General features: G+C 38.1%; 2 protein-coding genes across 5 annotated transcripts in view; one reads left to right on the forward strand and one right to left on the reverse strand.

The window, feature by feature from the left end:
• The window catches only part of FTO (FTO alpha-ketoglutarate dependent dioxygenase), a 257006-nt gene extending 239977 nt beyond the window's left edge, over window positions 1-17029 (reverse strand). For all 3 annotated transcript variants that reach the window (XR_011049089.1, XM_068411450.1, XM_068411449.1), the window contains exon 1: window positions 16954-17029. Coding sequence is in view for 2 of the 3 variants with exons in the window: in XM_068411450.1 (XP_068267551.1) it covers window positions 16954-16992 (39 nt within the window). In the remaining variant the exon portion in view is untranslated. The remainder of the gene's footprint in view (window positions 1-16953) is intronic.
• Window positions 17030-17225: 196 nt separating this feature from the next.
• Window positions 17226-20128, forward strand: part of RPGRIP1L (RPGRIP1 like) — a 73117-nt gene continuing 70214 nt past the window's right edge. For both annotated transcript variants that reach the window (XR_011049066.1, XM_068411103.1), the window contains exon 1: window positions 17226-17298. The gene's annotated coding sequence lies outside the window, so the exon portion shown is untranslated. The remainder of the gene's footprint in view (window positions 17299-20128) is intronic.

Here is a 20128-nt window from a genome sequence, read left to right on the forward strand (position 1 = left end):
TCACCATCTTGCAAAATGTGAACAAATACTGAAACACACCCTATTCTTAAATATTGATAAAGAGCATAACAGAAATCTTTCCTTCATCCTTAAGTCCATTTTCTGATTAGCATGAAGAGCACCTTCATTATTTACAGAGTGTCCCAGAAATATTTCTAATAGCTTAAAGTACATTTAACAGTTTGAGATGTTCCAGCTCTACAGTTTAAATCAACTCTAAGTTATTTATGTATTTCATCACTCACAGTTATAGTAAATGACTAACCATAGTGACTGCTAAATTAATTGTTACAAAACTATAAATGCTTCAGAATGCTATAGAGAAAGGGTCTTGGATAGGACACCAATTATTTCCAGAATATAAGAAATATTGGTACTTATATTGCCTAAGCACATGATTAAACTAAGTTGCACAGTACACAGGTACATCAGAATTTCAAGACATGACTCAAGAGACGTCAGCTTTTTGTGTACCAAAAGGCCACAGACAAGTAGAAGGCTGGGTTAAATGCAGAACTTGAACCTTGAGTGTCTAAAGTGGTCAGAAGGAATCTCTTGATACGTACCACGCGTCCTGTGATACCAAGGGCTCACACAATAAAGAATCTCTGCATTTCTTCACAACCTTGTTTAGTAGCATAAACCAGTTCCTTCTTTCTACCCCTGAGTATATTTTATCAGTAGCTAGAAATGTCAAATACTTCTACGGTAAACAGAAATATCCTGGCCTTTTTTTATTTTTCTACACACCAATACTAAAGAAGGTGACAATACAATCTGCCCCAGGCAACTCTATCACCATCCACAGTAGACAGGTCATTTTCCTTTTTATCAAAGAGGAGAGTAGGTCATCACATTTTAGTACATGTTGATACCACAGCTAGAAAACGGAGATAAGAATTCAGTGCCCTTAAGGTGCCTTCACCTCTATTTTACCTAATACAGATATTTCACAGCTATTGCATTAAAGCCAGAAGAGAGACAGATTTGTACCCTGAAAGAATGCACAACAAAGGTCTCAACCTTTGTGACAAGCTGTATTTGTATCGCAGAGAGCATAGGTGACAACAAAGTACTTCTCTTAAGGTATCTACCTCTCTTATTTTGGGTAATAGGATTTATTTTTCTCCTATAACACCATAAAGGATAAAGGATGTTTAACCTCTCAAGTACATGTGTATGCAGTTTTTGATCACTTTTGGAAGTTGAAAGAAAAAGCACGTGTATACCTCCTGCCATCCTGAAAACAACTTCTGAAGTTTCTTGGCTTGATTAAAGCATTCTGCTTCCAGTCAGGATACTCTTAATTCAGAGCACAAACATAATGACACTTAACTGCTGTTGTCTTTATTCACTGTGTTTTCACTTTCAAATATTTGATTCTAATGTCTAAAGAAAGTTGGCAATATTCCTTATAACTTTTAAGACAACAGGAAAAGACACCACCTCCTAACTGTTAATATGTAACCATCTGTACCTGAAAACTTACTTTTTATTGCATTTTATGTTAATAAATTGGTTTCTCCACATCCTTTTAAAATAATGATGTTAAAAAGATCTGCACGGCAGGAACAAGATCATCAATGCAAACTGCTTAGTTATTATATAGACTGGACAGCATTCACAAAAGGAGTTTTTCTATTTGGAAAAATATAAAGATAGGTACACACTTTCAATAAACGGCATAATGATACTCAGTTTCTTCTGCACATAAATGTAAACTGTTACTTCAAAATGGGCAAAAGAGCAACCCCTGGTTAGAGGAAGAACAGGTATTCCATACTTTAAGTGAAATAATAGATTTGTGCTTGAAGATTGTCAAATTTTTTTTCCCAGGAATACAACTACAAATGATATTATTAACACACACTAGAAATTAAACCTTGATTTGTGCAGCAAGAGAAAGAGCAACTTCTTTCTGAAGTGGAAAATAACATTCCGTTATTTTGAAAATAGTCTGGTCAATTTTTCTATTTGTTTTGGTAACATTTTTTTAAACTGTGGAGCCCAAAAAAGTAGTTCTGAGTTCAGAGACCATATCAACAAACACAATGGCTCATTTTCTAAGTGCTCGTTATTTATTTGTATACTTAAATGCACTTAAATGACTGCATATTTGCATAGATACACTTTCAAAATTCATTCCTCCTTCACCAAAACATATTGCATAGGTATACAAGAAGAGGGAAACACAAACCAAAACTCAGTAATAGCAACTTTGACACCAGAATAAAGTGTTTAGAACATTATTTTAACATCTAAAAGACCACTTTATTTGCCAAAGAATTTTGCACATTTATGGCATGCATATATACATATATGCATGCAAACACACATGTGAATGCATGCGTTTTATACTCCATTTCGGACTAGGCACATATTAATGCATTAGTAAAAACGGAAATCAAAGAGTTAGATGGTTATTAGACAGCAACAGCATTTAAGATTAAGAGCAAGACCACCAAAGACTAAAAGATCTCCATGACACAATCTAATTTTTTAGGTCAGTGCATCTGAACTGAGGTCTCTCAAATGACATTGTAGGCAGAAAAAAATAAAATGTAGTTCAGAAAACACACAGAGTACAAAAATATTATGAAAATAACACTCCTTTTGTTTCTAAGCAATCTAACCACTAACCACTTTCTATTATTTTATTGTTTTTGCTAAATTAGCATGAAGATGTTTTGAAATATGAAGAAATAAATAATTTTATAACCAGTTGGCAACATAATGTTATTGTTATGCTTTGGACAGAAGTCATTATGAACAAGCTCTAGTGTATTTCTGTTTTTTTAAGTTGATATTTATATTTCATAATGTAATTTTGATATACCATTTCAAATGCAAAGGAACTGGGATATTTTGAGAGGAGAAAACAGACATGTTTGAAATTCAATAAAATAAACTGCAGTTACTGATGGTTTTTGCCCAGGTAAATAGCAAATATTATACTAAACCAGGATATAACTCTTCCAAGCATGAAGCAATTCAAAGTATTTGTTAATATATGATAGTTTGCTTAAGTGATTTACCTCCACACCAAGCTCACGTTCCTAATTAACCCAGAGGTACAATTCCTATTCGTTAAATTATGAGGTTTAGCCCCGAATGTTTTCAGCATTTGTTATCAGCAGATACAAATATGTCTGCCTGTTAAATACTTCCAATGTCAAGCATTTATTACTTACTGAACTTCAGCCTTATTGACTCTTCATTTTGAATTTTGATGCTCTTTTATGCACTGTATTCTGTACTTGAGAGAAAATGACCATTTTACATTGCCTTAGGTTTCTTACTTTTTTATGATAAATTCTATCTTCTCTTCAACTCTTTCAAGAGGAAAAAAAAGTACCTGAAATAAACAACATTTCAGTCATTTTAAGTTCACACAACTGCTTTACAAATCACACAGCCTGACCTCCTTCTATAATATTACATTACAGCAAGACCCAAAATAACATTCCAGTTTGACAGCTAACCTCAGGCACCACTGGTCTAGTATCTCACTGCTCATACTGCTGGCTGAAAAGCTATTAGGATACGCAAGACAAGCTAAGAGTTTAACTGGCAGAGCTGCTCAAATCCAAATTGTGCTATTTGAAACTTAGACCACAGGAGACAACAGTTCACTTTTTACCATGGCAGCAGATTCAACCTCTTGGCCCTGTGAAAGTCATATGAATACATTTAGCACACACAAAAAATATCTCCCTATATTATGATCAAAGACGCATTCAACACACATTTTTTATGCACATTTGATCGTTCTGTTGACAGTTTTGGAAGTTAAGTAATATGGACTGCTGCACATAGGTTTCAAACCTTGATGGAGCCCAATGTCAGGCTACTTTTGACAGGCAAATAATGACAAGCACGTTGCAGGCCGATGCCCGTCATTCATGAACATCTTGGCCTGCTCCAACCATTGCGCAGCGACTAAGTGGATGGTCAAAGGTTAAGTTCGAAGAAGACAGCAATGAAGGGCAACTGTCATGCACCACTGAATACTGTGAGGCAGCAAGGAGTGGTTGTCTTCTGAAGAACATGCAAAATGTTCTCATTCTGTCCAGGCAGACACATATTTGAAGGTCCTAAATGAGACCACTGCCAATTCATGAAGAGCCAAACTGACAGCATGCCATTCAAACTGTCTCTCTCAAATTTGACTTTTTTTTTTTTTTTATTTCAAATCAAAAATGCATGCAAAGTATAACGTCAAACAGAACTCCCAGCAGTTGTTTTAAGCAAGCCAGATTTGGCAGGGTAAGAAGGCTGAGGGGAAAGACATCTAAACTTTTCCCCCTTCTCTTTCTTTTAATATAGAAGAGAAGTTCAATTATTCCACAAGAAATGTTTCCATTTTCTTGTAATGGCATGCATTTATTTCCAAAATTACATCTGTTGTACTCCTTTTTTAAGTACTCTGGCTTCTTCCAGTATTAGAAAGCAGAGCCTAACACCTTATAACTAGGGTTAATACAATCACCTGGAATTTTAATTCTGCATTTGTATAGTAATATTGCAATAGGAGCATACATTAAAGCATGCAAATACATACTTTTCATCAGTCTCTAAATATCCTAAGCATTTCTGTTATAAATGGCACAATAACAGTATTTTCTATTTGTTTAAAAGCACTGTTTTACGTGGAGTTATGGCTTGAACAGCATGATTAACAATTAAATTGCATTATTTTGCATAAAACATATACATCTTACCTTTTTTTTGCCAGTAAAGATGTATATTTTTTACTTACGCATTTAGATTATGTGACCATATTCACGTTTGCCTCTATTAACATATAAAAGACTTCAGGAAAAATAGAAATACTTTTTTTTTTTTTTAGATAAACAGTGATGCCGCGCATCTTTCATATGAATGAATGCTCGACACTAAATTTAATCAGGCTGACAACGGATCACATGGGTTAGCTTTTTATGCCCTTTTCATGAACAGTCCATCTCTCCTGCACTTACAGGGGCAAATACTGCCCTTTAACAAAACAGATCAACATGCAAAGTGCTTGTTTCTTTTTGCCGGGTCACTGGTACCATCCCGCTTGTGACATTAATGCTTTGTACTGATTTCTGTCATGATACCAACACACTAAAGACCTTATTCACAAACTGCGCTTTGCAAACTAAAGAGAAAATGAACTACCATTATTTATGAGGAATAGATTTAGATCATGAAGCACAAAACCACTTGTCACATACACAGAGACACACACAGAGCACAAACTCTCTACGGCAGAAACTACATTCATATGTTCTATTGTACAAGTCATACTATCAACACTTTTTAAATCATAGATAATTACCAACCTGCTGTTCTGATCACAATGAATAGCTTTCAGAAAGCCAGAAGCATAAAATCGTAATTCAACTTATTATGAACTGAAAGACAAATTTCAAGGATTTTCTACATAGGCAAGAGGATCCTATCTATAGCAGAAATTATACATTTGGGGAAAGATCATCAACGTCTTTTACACTCTATGAGGGTGAGAGAAAGAAAAAAGCATGCTTTAATTGTTAGATGACATGCTTGGTTACACATCCATTTTCCCCAGTTGCTTCCTCTTTCTGTCTAATAATGAGGTCCAAATCAATTCAGAAGCACTTCTGTATTTGTTTGAGATTTCCAAATCTTAAATTCTGGATGTCCTGACTTCCCTCTTGGTTGCTGAAGCACTTAACTCTACTGCACACATACTGCACTTCCTGACTGTTCCACCGTGAGCTGCACAGTGCACACACACACAAGCTATTTAAAGTAGTCAAACCCTGTCCAAAGGAACAGACTTACTGCATACACACCATTCAGTCACAAGGAATGTAAGCACTGTATCTGATGCCTATCATACACTATCAATTTACTTGCGATAATGAGAAAGTTAAAAGTTAACTTTAACGTTAAAGTTTCTCTGCACTTTAATTTCCTTTTGTAGGAGAGGAAAAAATACTTCCCTACTACAGAGATGTTTTGTGAGGATAAACTTATGAAATAATACGAGATGAGAAGAAACTAAGGAGCCACAGGTAAGAACACTTTGTAATACAAATACTTCAGCAACAAGAGACATTTTTAAAACAGTTCAGGGAAGGCTGACCAATATCTACAGTTTATTATAAGAGTTTAGGGTAGAACACCACTAAGAACTGTTATATAGTGTTATCAGGCACCACAACTTGAAACAGTCAAGTGATTATGAGAAGTTTTCTAAAGCAGTAGTTCTTGGAGTCAGGAAATTTCATATAGGTTTCAACTCTTATTTGCAACAATACTGCAGAAAAGCTCATGGAATATAACTTGAAAATATGAATACTAATAATGCAAAGAAATCCAGAAAAACAACAAAGCTTTTTTTTTAAAAAAAAATATATTTTTTAAACATTGGTAGAAGGCAACACTGTCCAGAGGAAAGACAAAACAAAAGAGAAGCAAACCATGTGTTAGATCTCCTGCTACATTACCTGTTTGTTACTGTTATCCAAGGAGTGTGGAGTATATCATATAGATAAATACAATACAAAATAGCCCTATTTCCAAATATACAGAAATTCCCCATGACAAATTCAAGCAAAATTGGTTAAAGAGGAAGGCACTCACAAATATGAGTTTTCACTAATGCAAGTAAAAGACTTGAAATCTTTTAAAGTGAAATAGAAGGCTAGGAAATCAAAACATCGGTAGTACTCATAATCTGCTCTTATCTCATTTGTCTATGTATAGATGCTTTCCATAAACACTTTCCATTGAACCGAAATTGATAGTGACCATATGACTGTATCAGAAGTCTATTTTTCAGACACTAGTGACAGAACTTCAAGAAATGAAAGACAGCACACACTAGAAGGCTTCCAAGCTTGACAATGCAGAAGCTTAACAGCTTCTGTTTTAAAGAATGGGAGAAGTCTATGCAAACTAACATTTGTCCTGGTACTTCTTTCTCCTGAAAAGTTCAACTACCACCATCTTCATGAAGTTCAAAGAGAAACAAAACCACCAATACCGTACACTTTTTACATTTCACATGCCAGAGGCAAAAAACAGAGCACTGACTATCTCTAAAAGGTAACTGCCTACTGAACTAGTCACCACAGTAGAAAACCCAAAACAAAACAGTTTCTCTTCCCTATAACCAAAGATGCAAGGAGCCACATAACTGATTCAACACATCTTATTCTAAAGGATTGACAAGGGAATGGTTGGAAAGTGGGGAATGGAACGGCCTTTTGATCTTACCTCCTATCACGTCAGTTCCATTATACTCAGCAAATATGAAATCTGAAATAACAAATTTAGTAAAAATTACCTTTTGGCTCCTACCGGGATAGGACACAGAAGTGGATTTTTTTGTATTTCGTAATAGCTGCAGTACATAAAAAAATTTTTCTTCTACATTTCAGAAAAAATCCAGGCTTACAAAAAGAGTTTCAAACTGATCAGCGCTTTGGTATGATTTCCAGTGGTTTTGCGTATACTAAAATATGCCACTTACCCATGGTCTCAGAACACATAATTGAAATCCTCTAAATCTATCTCATTGGAACACCTTTCCACAATTTTTCTGCGTCAATGTCTTGCAAAAGTGTTACATTTGACAAATGCTCATTTTCTTTAAAAAAGTTTATTAGAAATTTCTATCTAAATTCTTGACTCTAAATAAGCTTTCCAACCCAGAAAGATGGTCTTTTCACTGTTGTTTATAGTCTTTGTTTATGGGGAAGGCCCCAAATAACTTTCTCCAACATAATTTCTTTGGATTAAATGCTTTGTTCTGTTTTCATTCTGTGATTAGATACATACGTATGCACCATAGCGCACTGTTCAATATTCTACCATCTGCAGTTGTTGGCCATCACATGATTTGGATACCAGATGATGAATTATTTCCTTTGAGCACACGAGCATCATTACCTGCTGCAATGACAGGTAATTTACAGAAGTAAACGTAGAAGAAAATCAGAAGAGAATACAGCCAAGTACAAACTGTTTCCAAATTTACAAGCTATCGTTTAATTAATTTACATAAACCTATCCTTTTGTATGCAATCGTCAGTCAGTCCTTTCCAAATAGAGATGTACGTTTCAAGTGGCCTACCGCTTTGAGACAACAGTCAGATTTTTAAAAGCTTCTTGCCCAACTCGAGCGCACATTCAATATCTCCAGGATTGGGTGCCTAAAGTCCCTCAAATGCTCATGAAAATCCTACCCATTTCCCTTCAGAGTTTAAAAAAAAAAAAAAGAATCTATTAAATGTGTATTTGAACATGAATTTTACCACTTGAACTCTTAGAAGTATACGGAAGGTGTATTATTCTACAGAGCAGTAATAGCAATGTTTTCCAATCCCTAAGCTGTTTAAACTTACTGTTCATTTTTTGGAGAGGAAAACCTTATCTGATCTTCACCTCCATTTTTTCCCCTAAAGGCATGTACAGTGTAACATTCATGATCTTTCACTGGCAAGATCCAGCGCGTGAAATTTTTGCACTCAAAACAGAGGACACAGCATGCATCAGAAGTGGGAGGTTTTGCTTTAAGTACAGTCTTTTGCCATTATAGACTGAAGTCTCTCTGGTGAATGACAGGCATAAGTTTCAGTAATTTTGGTATTTGTACAGAAATATGCAAATCAGACCCTGAATTTATTATTATGCGATGTTTGATTTCAATACAATTTTGAACCTTAGAACAGAACCAGCAACATATTTTAAACAGGCACCTTTTCAAGTATTCACTGCATGAAATACCAGCTGCCCAGGGGTTATGAAATAATGCTAAAAACTTTATAATCATTCATTGATTTAGTTTTGAGCATAGTATATCATTTGAATCCAATGGGAACATAAAGAGCTATTTGTGAGGTCAACCACGGTACAGACAGAGGCTGACATGATATCGATGGCAAGTTGGAAAGAAATTGCCAAATACAGCAGATCAATACCTCGTTTCACTGTTACAGCCTTCTGGAGACATAAAATATATATCTTTACAGCTACGAAAATAATAATAATGAAAGTGGGAGATAAATGCTTCCCTCAAGGTAAACTATTTGATTAGCTGAGGGCAAAGGTGACAATAGCAGTTACACTAAAGTAACTTTACAGTCTTAAATAAAAATGGTGGGATGAGCAGCAGATAAAAGGGCAAAATGAAACTGAACAAGTTCTAGAAGATAAAGATGTAATTCTTTTAAAAAGTGGCATAGCATGTGTACAAAGGCAAAAAAAACGCTCAGCTAAACAAGGCAGACAATAGTTTCCTCCCATAGTACAACTCTAGTAACTAAAAGAAAGTGTTTTGAAATTACACCTCGATCATTTTCTATCCAGAAGGCTTCAAAGACACATTTAATCTGTTCCATACTTTAAATGCCAATAAATATTCATAACCATGTTTTGCACTTCACTAGTGAACCTAACAGAATACAGTAATACACTATAGTGCTTTTTAGTCTCATCCGAAGTGAAGAGGATCATCTGATATTTTGGATGCTCATGGTCATTAAAGGTTAATTAAATAATTTAAGAAATGGATGAATTATTAAAAGCATGAAAGCCTAATCCTGTTTCAGCTGAAGACTGTGTAAGTTTGATTACCAATTGCACTGGGAACAGAAACAAGATTTAGGCATTCACTATTTGGCCTGTCTAATTTTCACTAACCTGAGTCAGATGAAACTGAATCCTACCTGCTGTAAAAGGGAAAAGTATTCATTAAATATTTTCCAAATCTATAAATAAAAGTGAAAGTAGGCCCAGTACTGCACCTCCAGCAGGAACATTTCATTATAGCTTCATTTCAAAAAATGACAATTTTCATCCGAAACTTCTAAGATTATAAGCTAAGTTCAGAATCAGAAGACAACAGGGTCTGAGCGACCTACATCTGAGGTCTTTCTGAAATTGCTTCTGAAATTGCTTTCTGAAATTGAGTCACCTGCCAACAACTTTCAAAAGATTTCTCTTCAGGAAGGTGTTCATTCAAAACCAAAAATTCTATCCACATGAAGTTTTATTTTCTACAGAAAACGGGAAGGATTTCCACAACATACTTGCCCTTGTTTGAGTAAATTTAATTTTCCTGAATGCCACAAGTTATAGAAACATTTGAAAAAGAATGTAGACAACTATCATTACCTTTTTAGACACTGCATGTCTAACACTGGATTTGTAAGTGATTGTTTTCTTTGTCTCAATGTTGCTGTTCACAAACATACTCATGGTTAATAACAGTCTAGTTGCAAATTTACTAGGACAACTTTAAAGAAAACTTTTAAGTTCGTCTTACATTTGGCAGTGTAGCTTTCAGCTCAGTAAGTGAACTCCTCCAAATCACATCATCACACCAAACGCTTTGCTGTACGCATTTCTAGTCTGCTGTTCTGAAAATTATAGCAAAGAGGCTGCTCAATAGGGAAACTGGCATTAAGCAAGCAACATATGCTGTGCTCATACTCTTTATTAGAAGTGGGAAAAAATTTAGTGTTCTGAGGCAGACAAGGAATCAAAATCCCTATAAAGGTATTGGTACTCCAATAGCTTTTAGGAAATGTGAAGTCTCCAAATGATACAAGTTGAATCAGTTAAATTATGACAAAAAAAAAAAAAGCAGAGAGGTAATTAGGTAAATAAACATGCTGTTCATTTTGCCAGAGCACAACTCTAACTGACATGACAACAGCAATTTCCTAACATGCATGGAACACTACCCGATTCTTTAAAATAAGCAACCAGTTCTGCATCTTGTTCCACTTCTAGGACACTTCTTGCCCCTCATAAGCTGGCAAGATACCAATGGCTGTCATGTGGCAGAAGCCCATATTAATAAGTCTAATGAAAGGTCAGGGTTAATGGAACCATTTCATGCAGCCATGTCTTACAAGGTATTGTGTACCTGTAACAGCTATTATACTTGTGGCATGCAACTGAGCCAAAATTTTAGTTGGCTAGAGGCTATACAAGTAACAGACATGAGCTTACAATCTTAACATACAAGATTATGAAAAAATAGATTGGGGGGGGGGGGCGGGGAAGAAAAAGGAGACACCTTCCCAAGCATTCATATTCAGTTATGGAATATACACAGCTCCCATACCACTGTCTTATGTAGTGGATCACTAGGATCAGTCAACTGAAGACCTTTAGACCACTGGCATTTGACTTCTTTTACATTACACTCATACACAATAGCCTTACAGGCCACAATCAACAAAACATAGTCACATGAATTTGTATTTTCAGTATCCATGCTCCTCACATCCTTAGCTCTAAGATCTTAGAAGATTCTAATATGTGAAGCATAGATCTGTTCTTATTTACAGCAAAAAATCCCCAAGAGACTGAATGTAAAACAACATGTTTAATAAATGTGCAGAGCCTAAAGTACCAATATAATTCAGAGCAGCAGGATAGACACGCACTTCTTAATTAAGTGGGTGATGTTCTAGTTAAAACAAAAAGACAACCCAGGGCCATAGCTAAGATTAACCACGCACTCTTGCAAAGGAATCTCCTACTATTATCAATATAAAGGCTTTAAATAACAAAAAATAAACCATCTAATAGTCTGTATTCAATAGTAAGTAGAAAGTCAGGACACAGACTGATTTGGATTAACACATTTTCAGTTATAACAAGTAATTTTACAGAGGATTAGTATCTTGATGGTCTGATCAATACTAGGCACTGCTGCTATTACAGATGAAGAGAAAATTACCCCTCCAGTAATAAAGTGTGTATGTCTTGGTTCTCCTTCATTTGCTGAGTCCATTACTGTAATGGTTCCAGCATGAGCAGCTGAGGCAATTTAAGCAGCAGGAAGGTGATGAATTTAAAAGCAAGGAACATTTGCCACTCATTCTTTCTTGTATTTTATTCTGCATATGCAAGGCTTCTACCTGACCATTTCCAATATACAAATCATGTGTTATGTGACTATCAACACTATTTCTTAATTATTGTCTCATTAATAATGGGAAGGGCCAATAATGTGATCACCACAAAAATTGCTACTGGCATATTGGCTGCTGATTCTGCTAAACCTGCACACCATGTACCTAAGCAGAAATATGACATGACAAGAAGCCTATTTAACTGCATCTAAGCTGTTCCATTTACTTTAATTTTCCTAAATACAACTTCTAAAAGAATCTATTTAACTTGTCAATTAGAAAATGTTTATGTTTTTATAATCTTGAGAGGCAGAACAATAACAGGAAACAAGAAATTAACGTAGTATTTGAACAAACTATGATAAGACAATGTTAAAGTTTACATACTTCGTTGCATGCCATGGGTGACATTTTTCAGCATTGATTCTAACATCATTCCCCTGCTCTTAAGTGCTCTGAGAATACTTGCCTATTTTTCCCTGAGTATTAATATGTTGAAGCAACCTATTTTATCTCATAAATATATGTCATTTTCCAGCCAGCAAAAATAAGGATGATGCAGGAAATAAGACTTTTCATTGAAATCTCCTCCACAACACCGTATATTCCCTTTTCCTTCTTGTAAATAAAATACATGCAAAGCTTTAAGACAAAGCTTTGTATTTCCTTGCCACTTTGTCTAACATGTCTCACAAATGTGAAATTGCACATGAATATCTTTGTAAAAGCCCTTGTGAATATTCAGATATGTGCATATTGATGCATTTATTATTTGTATAGCAATAACTTTATTGGATTGGGGTCCCGTGCTGGGAGCTGTACAAACATAACAGTAATGTCTGTGGAATACATGTTCTGTAGTCAGTTCTGGTTTCACAGTAATGTGAATTAGCATAAAGAGCTACATAAGGTAATTGTGAACTGGGCTTAGCGGTCTGTTCCAAAGACCCGTCAATGTAATCCTTTTAAAGTAAAAGAAAATAATACTCCAGACTAGCTGAGCATCTTATCTTTCACACAGTAATGACACAGGGTCTTAATATGTAAAGACTGGCAAGAGGAAGCATATAAAGTTAGTTACTAGAACGTGGCATCTGTCACACTGAAACTTACTTAAAATAAACTTTGTCTAAGTAAGTCTTGAGAACAGTCTTACATCAAAGATGAACTTTTTTAACTAACCTTTGAATATTAATCAAGATAATAAACATTCTAAAAGCAAAACAGCTTTCTTCCCAAGTTTAAAAAGAGAAAATAGACTAAGTAGACTACCAAATAAGAGGTTTATGCTTGGTTTTACTTTATGTGGTACCATTTCTTCATCCAGCAAAAGAAAGTTTACTGCAAAGTGACCAAAACCCTGACCAACAGTGTAAAGAAAAAAAGAAGCAAAATAAATATAAGCTGTACTAATTAAAACTGAATTCTAAGTTAAAACAAACGAAACACACCCCCAATGGTGTGCTTTAACGGTTTCATTAAAATGCCTTTCTAGCTAACGAGCAACATCTACTCTAACAACTCTGGTTTTATGCATAGAAGTAATAATTGCTATGAGCAGGACCAGAGAAGCTGATGGCATCTAACATCTCTAAAGATGTCTTTAGAAACTTAAGAATAATCATGCTTTGCTGTCCACTTAAGTCTCAGAAATACTTTTCCAGGACACTATCATCCTCAACACGGTGTTTAAGACAGCTGAGTAATTAACTTCTGGCTATTGTTTCCCAGCTTTTTTCAGACCCTCTTCCAGGAAATGAGTTTGCATCCTTCTCCTCCTCTTGGGCTTGGAACACCAAACACTAGCAAAACCAATTCCATTTCTGCTACACACTCAACTCAATTGAGTAATCTGCAAAGTGGAAATTGCTGTATGACAGCACTTCACTCTAAAGATTTTCTACCACATGTACTTGGAACAGAAACGTTCTTCTATAACAGCATAAATCAAAACTTGCTATACACATGAAAATTTGAGAGAGAGAACAGCTTATCACATATAAGAAACACTACATAATTACAAAGCAAAAGCCAATCACCGGGCCCCTGACAGCATTTAACTGTACACAATTATAGCAAAACAAGAACTTTTATTCAGGATTTAATTCTCCAGAACAGACACATTGCCAGGAGATACATAATCCAAACCAGCTTCTCTATCCAACCACTTCCCTCTCATTAGTAGGCCTCATAAATCTTACTCTCCAGAAGAGGTCGGGTTAACCTCACTAATATTTGGTTTGCTAAGAAATATTTTGATCTGGACCTAAATGCAAGTATTTGCAGAACTACTACAATAAACGCATACTTCCTTTGTCTTCAGCATTTCTTAGGTGAGCAACATAAGCGAACGATGCTTAAACCTAGGGAGTGAAGGGTGAACTTGGATGGTGCCAGGAGCCCAAAGATTACATTTCTAATTAAATTGTATAAAATAACACCAGTATGAGGACACTCCCGTGAAAAGAAAGCATACATTTCTTCTTGTATAAACCCTCGTTTTCCCATTGCTGCCTTCTCCTTTGGCATCCTTTATTCTAAGACCTTCTACAGGCTCTTTTTGTTTCAACTTTCAATATACTCAAAGCTTCTCTAAAGTAGTACCTACTTACAACATGCCCCTAAGGCATTCAGTATTCTATAAGCATTCACACCTTTAAATTTTGTATAAGGATCTCTTCTTAGTTTTCATCCTTCTCTGTCTATGCACCTACAACATATAGGTGTGTCTAAGGCAGTACTTTCACTCTAGCTTACTTGAGTTTTTCTTATACACTGCTCCTCTGATACCTCTCCGAGGGCATTGTCCTCCTACAGCCTTTGCCAGTGTAGTTCAGTTTCATCCTCTTACTCCCTTACACATATCCTTGAATGATTGTCTTATCAATGTCAATTATTCTGCTAATGCAAATGATTCCCAAGTATGTATAGGATATATTGCAAAGACAAAAGCTTAACCCAGCCTTGGATGAATAGCATAAATGTACAGGCTAAAAAAGGTATGGGTTGGGGTTTTTTTTCTGCAACATAATTACATTGGATTGGATGGGACAGCTTACATCTGCATGTGTTTTCACACATATAGAAAGAGCAGTACACAAACATAACACTTAAGTTACTGTCCTTCAGCAATGAGTGACAGCAGAAAGACTAATTACAAAATGACCAGGTTGGCCTTAAAGAGTTGTTAAGAGTCTTATTACTGGGAACAGGCTTTAAAGTTATTTTTCTATTAAAATATTTAGTTGCAAACTCAGGTCAGACCTTTTCCCTGCCCCTGTAGTGAAATAACTTTTAATGTGAAACAGTAAATTAATAGCAATACCAAAACCAGTATGTTCTGTATGCAAAGACAGGTGAACTAGATTACCATCTGTCTCTCTTTAGCCCACACCCAGGGCTAGACAATAATCAGTTTTTCTATCACCCAATGACCTCTCCCCAGATGAGAGAGGGAATTGGGAAAAGGAGGGAGACTCGTGGGTTGAAACTGAAACAGATTTAATAAAATAAGAAAAACAATATCGATACTAATGCTAATACAGAAGACACAAAGTTAAACGTAGTCCATATAGTAGTGGCAAGACCCTCCAGGGATGGGGACCATTGAGAAGAGAAAAAGGGAAGGAAGAGCAAAGAAGAAGGACCATCCCCAGCAACCTTTCCAATTTATACTGAACATGACATTTATGGTATAGAATACACCTGTGGTCCAGCCTGGGTCAGCTGCCCTGGGTTTCACTCCTCATAGCTTTAGCACCTGGCTATCTCAAAACTGCTAATGGCCTTGATCACCACGGAGACCTGCATACTATGGCTGGCCACAACCTAAACCAAAATGTAACAGAAAATTGATTCTATGATTTTATCCCAGCAAAACCAGGACACCATTTTAGAAAGCTTACCTAAATTTATAACAGAATTAGCCTTCCTTTCATCAACATCACTAAAGTCAGCATTATGCTTTCAAACAAGTAACTTACTGCTGCTCTGTACCACTATTTCGTAAACGAAATCAGCAGAAGTACAACCACCATCAATGTTGCAGTTAAATGTTGTACAACATGGTAGAAACAAGACCTTCAAAGGCACCTGAAACAGCAAAACATTCAGCAATGCTGTCTGCTTACACAAACAGTGTAATTACATCTTCAATATAAGTATGTAACAGCATTGCATCTAAACACGTTATCAAGAAAAAAATATTAAAAATCTTTATTTAGGTTAGGCTTGGAGTAGAGCAAGAGTACTTTTAAATTTGACAATAAAAGTGTAGTTACATAATGCATCATCTCACTGAGAACGTTTTGACAAAACCAAACATATATTTACTTCTATGATTTTTTCCTATAACACCACAGAACTCTTTTAAATTAAAATATCCAAGCCTAGATTGTAAAAAAAACTTTATTATTAGCCACTGGTAAAGCTGTACTAGGTCCCCCTCTTTCAAGGGAAGGGGGAATCCTAAGACTTCCAGGTCAATTACAGCACCGCTGCAAAGCCAGCCCGGCGGCAGGCAGACCCCAGCCACGCCAGGGCTCCCACCTGCCCCGTGCACCGACCTCGCACCCCCTCCTCCGGGCTCCGTCCTCGGAGGCACAGGGGGCTGCTCCCACACGGGGCACGCTTCCCCACAGGGCCGGGCCGCACGCCTGGGCCGTACGCTGCCGGGGCTCCGGCCCGCGGAGGTGATGCCCTCAGCCTTTCGAAGCCGCTACGGAGACTCGGGGCCGAGGCGACCGCCGCCCGGGCGCAGCTGCGCTCCCTCAGGCGGCGCAGGAAGGCACCCGGCGGCAGCCCCGCGCTGTGTCACCGCGGCAGGTCGCTCGGTGCTGCGGGCTGCTTCCCTTTCACGATAACCCTCACGGCGGCCTCGGGGTCCCCTCGCACGGGGCTCCCGCTCAGCACTGGAGCTGCCGGAGCCCAGGCGGGCTCGCTCTGCCCCGTGCAGCCCCCACAAGCCGCGCAGCAGCCGCGGGGAAGAGAGCTCGCCACGGGCACGCTCCTAAGGGCTGAGGGGGAGCAGGAAGCAAAGAGAAGGTACCTTCAGCTCTTTCTCCCGCTCCCCTGCTCTCCTCTTCATGGTGCCCCTCAGCCGGCGGCACGCGGCGGGCACCGTCCTGCCCCCGCCGCTCCGCGCAGCTCGCGCCGGCACCGCCTCGCGCCACTACAACTCCCGGCACGCGCCGCGGCGCGGGGGGCGGGAAGCAGGGGGCGAAAATGAGCTGTAGGCGCGCGCGGGCCGCGGAGGCGGCGCCCGGCCCCTCCCCGAACTACAGCTCCCGGCAGGCGGCGGGGCCCGCGGCCCGCGGAAGTGGAAGGGTCTGGGTAGCAACCGCGGCAGTCGCTAACAGAGCGCTGAGAGGAAACGTAGGGCTGGCAGGGAGCTGTGAGTACGGCGGGAGCTGTTCCTTCTCTGGGGCACGGCGGGGGGAGGACAGCGGCGCTGCAGCTACTCAGGGGGATGTGGTGCCATGCCCCGGAGCGGGGGGTATCGCCCAGCCCGGGGAGCCGGAGTCGCAGAGGAGCGGGGCTGGCGGGTGCTCTCCCGCGCTGAGGGGGAGCCCGGCCTGGGGCTGCGCTCCTGAAGCGGTTGTTTCAGACCCGTGAGGCTTCCTCGCTCGCAGCTTAGTGCCCCTGGGGAAAGGCAGGGTGCCTCGCCGTTGTTGTAAAAGCCCTCCTCAGCTGTGGCCTCTGTTACGCATGTTCAGTGCTGCCGGGCTCACGCGGGAGCTGTGTTCCTGTGCCCGAGGGCGGGAAAAGCGGGCAGCGTGGGCGTTCCCTCCTGAGGGGAGCGCTGCCCTTCCTCCCTGCCCCTTCGGTCGTGTACGTTGTCGTCAGAACTGACGGAGCTGAAGAAAAATTTGGAAAGCACTTGTAAAATATGTTGGAGGCAAGACGCGGTTGTTTTGATTTTCCTGTGTGGCAGTAGGACTTACAGGTCTGAGAGATGTTTCTTCCCTCAGGCTACAGCAGGATGTGGTGATCTTGTTTCCTAATATCTTCCATATCCTCTCTCTTTTTTTTCCTTTCTACCTCCTAAAACTCACAACAGTTTAACAGACGATGTTTGAAAGACGATATGTGTGTATACTCCTACCAAGCAGTAAATGAGATTGTTTTAGATGACCAGCCCAATAGAGTGCAAACTATCTTTAAGGAATCAATAGAGGAAGAATATAGGCTGGAAATACTTTGTGATAGGCTAAGATAGGTGGGTGGTCTGTCTCCTATTTTTTTTTCTTTTCTTTTCTTTTTTTTTTTTTTTCCTTCTTCCCTCTACCAGAGAAGTGTGGGGCAGGATTTTGTAAGAAAAACATCATCCTGGCCATGACTCATGAAATTGTAAATCCATGTTAAAACAATTAAGTGTTGTAATTGTTAAGATTTCACTAGAAACCTTCCCTTCTAGTCCCACTGGCTGAGAATTTTTGGAAACTTAAGTAATCCCTCCTCAGTTTTGCTGCATTTGCATGATGTTGGGAGAACAGCACGCTTCTGTGAGTTATATAAGAACTTGGACCTAAAGCATGAGCTTTGATTGATTCATGCTCGTTACTGTCATATATAACACTGCAAATGTGTATACAGCTTTTTGTAGTAATTTGTCAGGTACAGGTGGTGATAGCACCAGTTTTGTAAGCAGTGCAGTGTATAAGGAAGTTATGGTTTCTTTAATTTCAGTAGTGAAGTTCTTTTTTCTTATTTTTTATTTATTGGAAATAAAAGTGTTTTAAGTTGTTGAGGTTCAGCATGGCAAGTGGATCTGTCCAGATACAAATTTATATCTCTTTTGCTTTATTTTAGGAAATGCTGGAATCTTAAGTACAATCACTTTTGTAGTGGTGTTGTAGTACGATTTTGTCAGATTTAATCACTTTGGAAATGGTTTCCAAAGAAGTAATATGGAACTCTGTGGAGAAATCTCCTATGCTTTTAGAAATAATGCTGGAACTGTTGACTGCAAGGAAAGTAATTTTGTTTGTTTGTGATTGACACTGTAGTAATATTCAAAAAGTAACTGTAACATAGGTAACACATGATTTGCTGTTTGAAGAGTCCTCTCTCAGAGAAGCAGCATAAATGATGGTTGTTAGTGATTATTAAAGACAGGTGGTTTTTATGTTACTAATGAGGCAAATAAATTGCCAGGCCAAATTCTGAATCTGTAATTATATTTTGCCTCCCTGAAACAAGGTGGCAGATTTGTACTATTTCTGTCTAAAACCACTATTTTTCATAACAACAATTAACTTGTTTTTTCCTTTTCCTTTGGCCCAGGACAGAAAAGAAAGCTGGATACTTAATTTCTGTCACTTTGTAATGAAAATGAAACAACTAATTCTTCCTTTTACTTTTGAAAATTTCAACTTTCTAAGTTTTCGGGACTTTAGATTTATTGCGGCTTTATTCTGTCACTTGTCTTCAAGTAAAAACTGTCTTTCACGTACAGCCCTGCTATGTTTGTTTGCTTACAACGTAAATGTTTCTGTGTTTCTGCTGCAGCCAGTAATGGATTACTACTGGCAAGGGTGTTTTCGTTTGTTTGAGGGACAAGCATGTGTTGTCTTGTCTTTGTTTTTTTAAATGAATGGATTTCTTTCACACTGAAAATAACAGGTGGATACATGGAAATCTACAAAGTTTCTTTAGCAAGTGGCAAATAGTGAAGAACAGTAACGTTTGCCTGTGCCTATTATTGTGCTAGAGTTTTTGAAGCTTGATTTTGATAGATCACAAACATTGCGGAGTCATGCTGATAAAATGTTTGTTTAGCTCTTGACCTGTCTGAAATTTGCCAAAAAAACCCCTGTCATTTTTGGTTTGTGAAGACTAAGACAACCACAATCTAGAAAGACATATAATGCTAGCATCTCCTCCTTGCTGCTATCATGAACCAAATTTGGATTTATTGTCTAGAGATGAAGGTTTCTGTTTAACTTTATTCTCAGTTTCTGTAGTGATATTGACATACTGACATATAATAATGACTACAATAATGAACCTGAGTGAAGTCAATGACTGCAGATTGCACTTATTTAACAAATTACAAAAGAAGTTTTGAGGGATTTGTGTGAATAACACAAAAAGAGCCGAGGACACTGAGGAGGTGTATTCCAATTGGTACACATCTGTCATTAGAATTGTGCCATTGGTTACAATGGCTGCATGCCATGGACCTCAACATCACAAAGTAGTATTCTCCATTTCTGTGACTG

This window comes from Nyctibius grandis, chromosome 12, assembly GCF_013368605.1.
Source record: "Nyctibius grandis isolate bNycGra1 chromosome 12, bNycGra1.pri, whole genome shotgun sequence".
Lineage (NCBI taxonomy): Eukaryota > Metazoa > Chordata > Aves > Nyctibiiformes > Nyctibiidae > Nyctibius > Nyctibius grandis.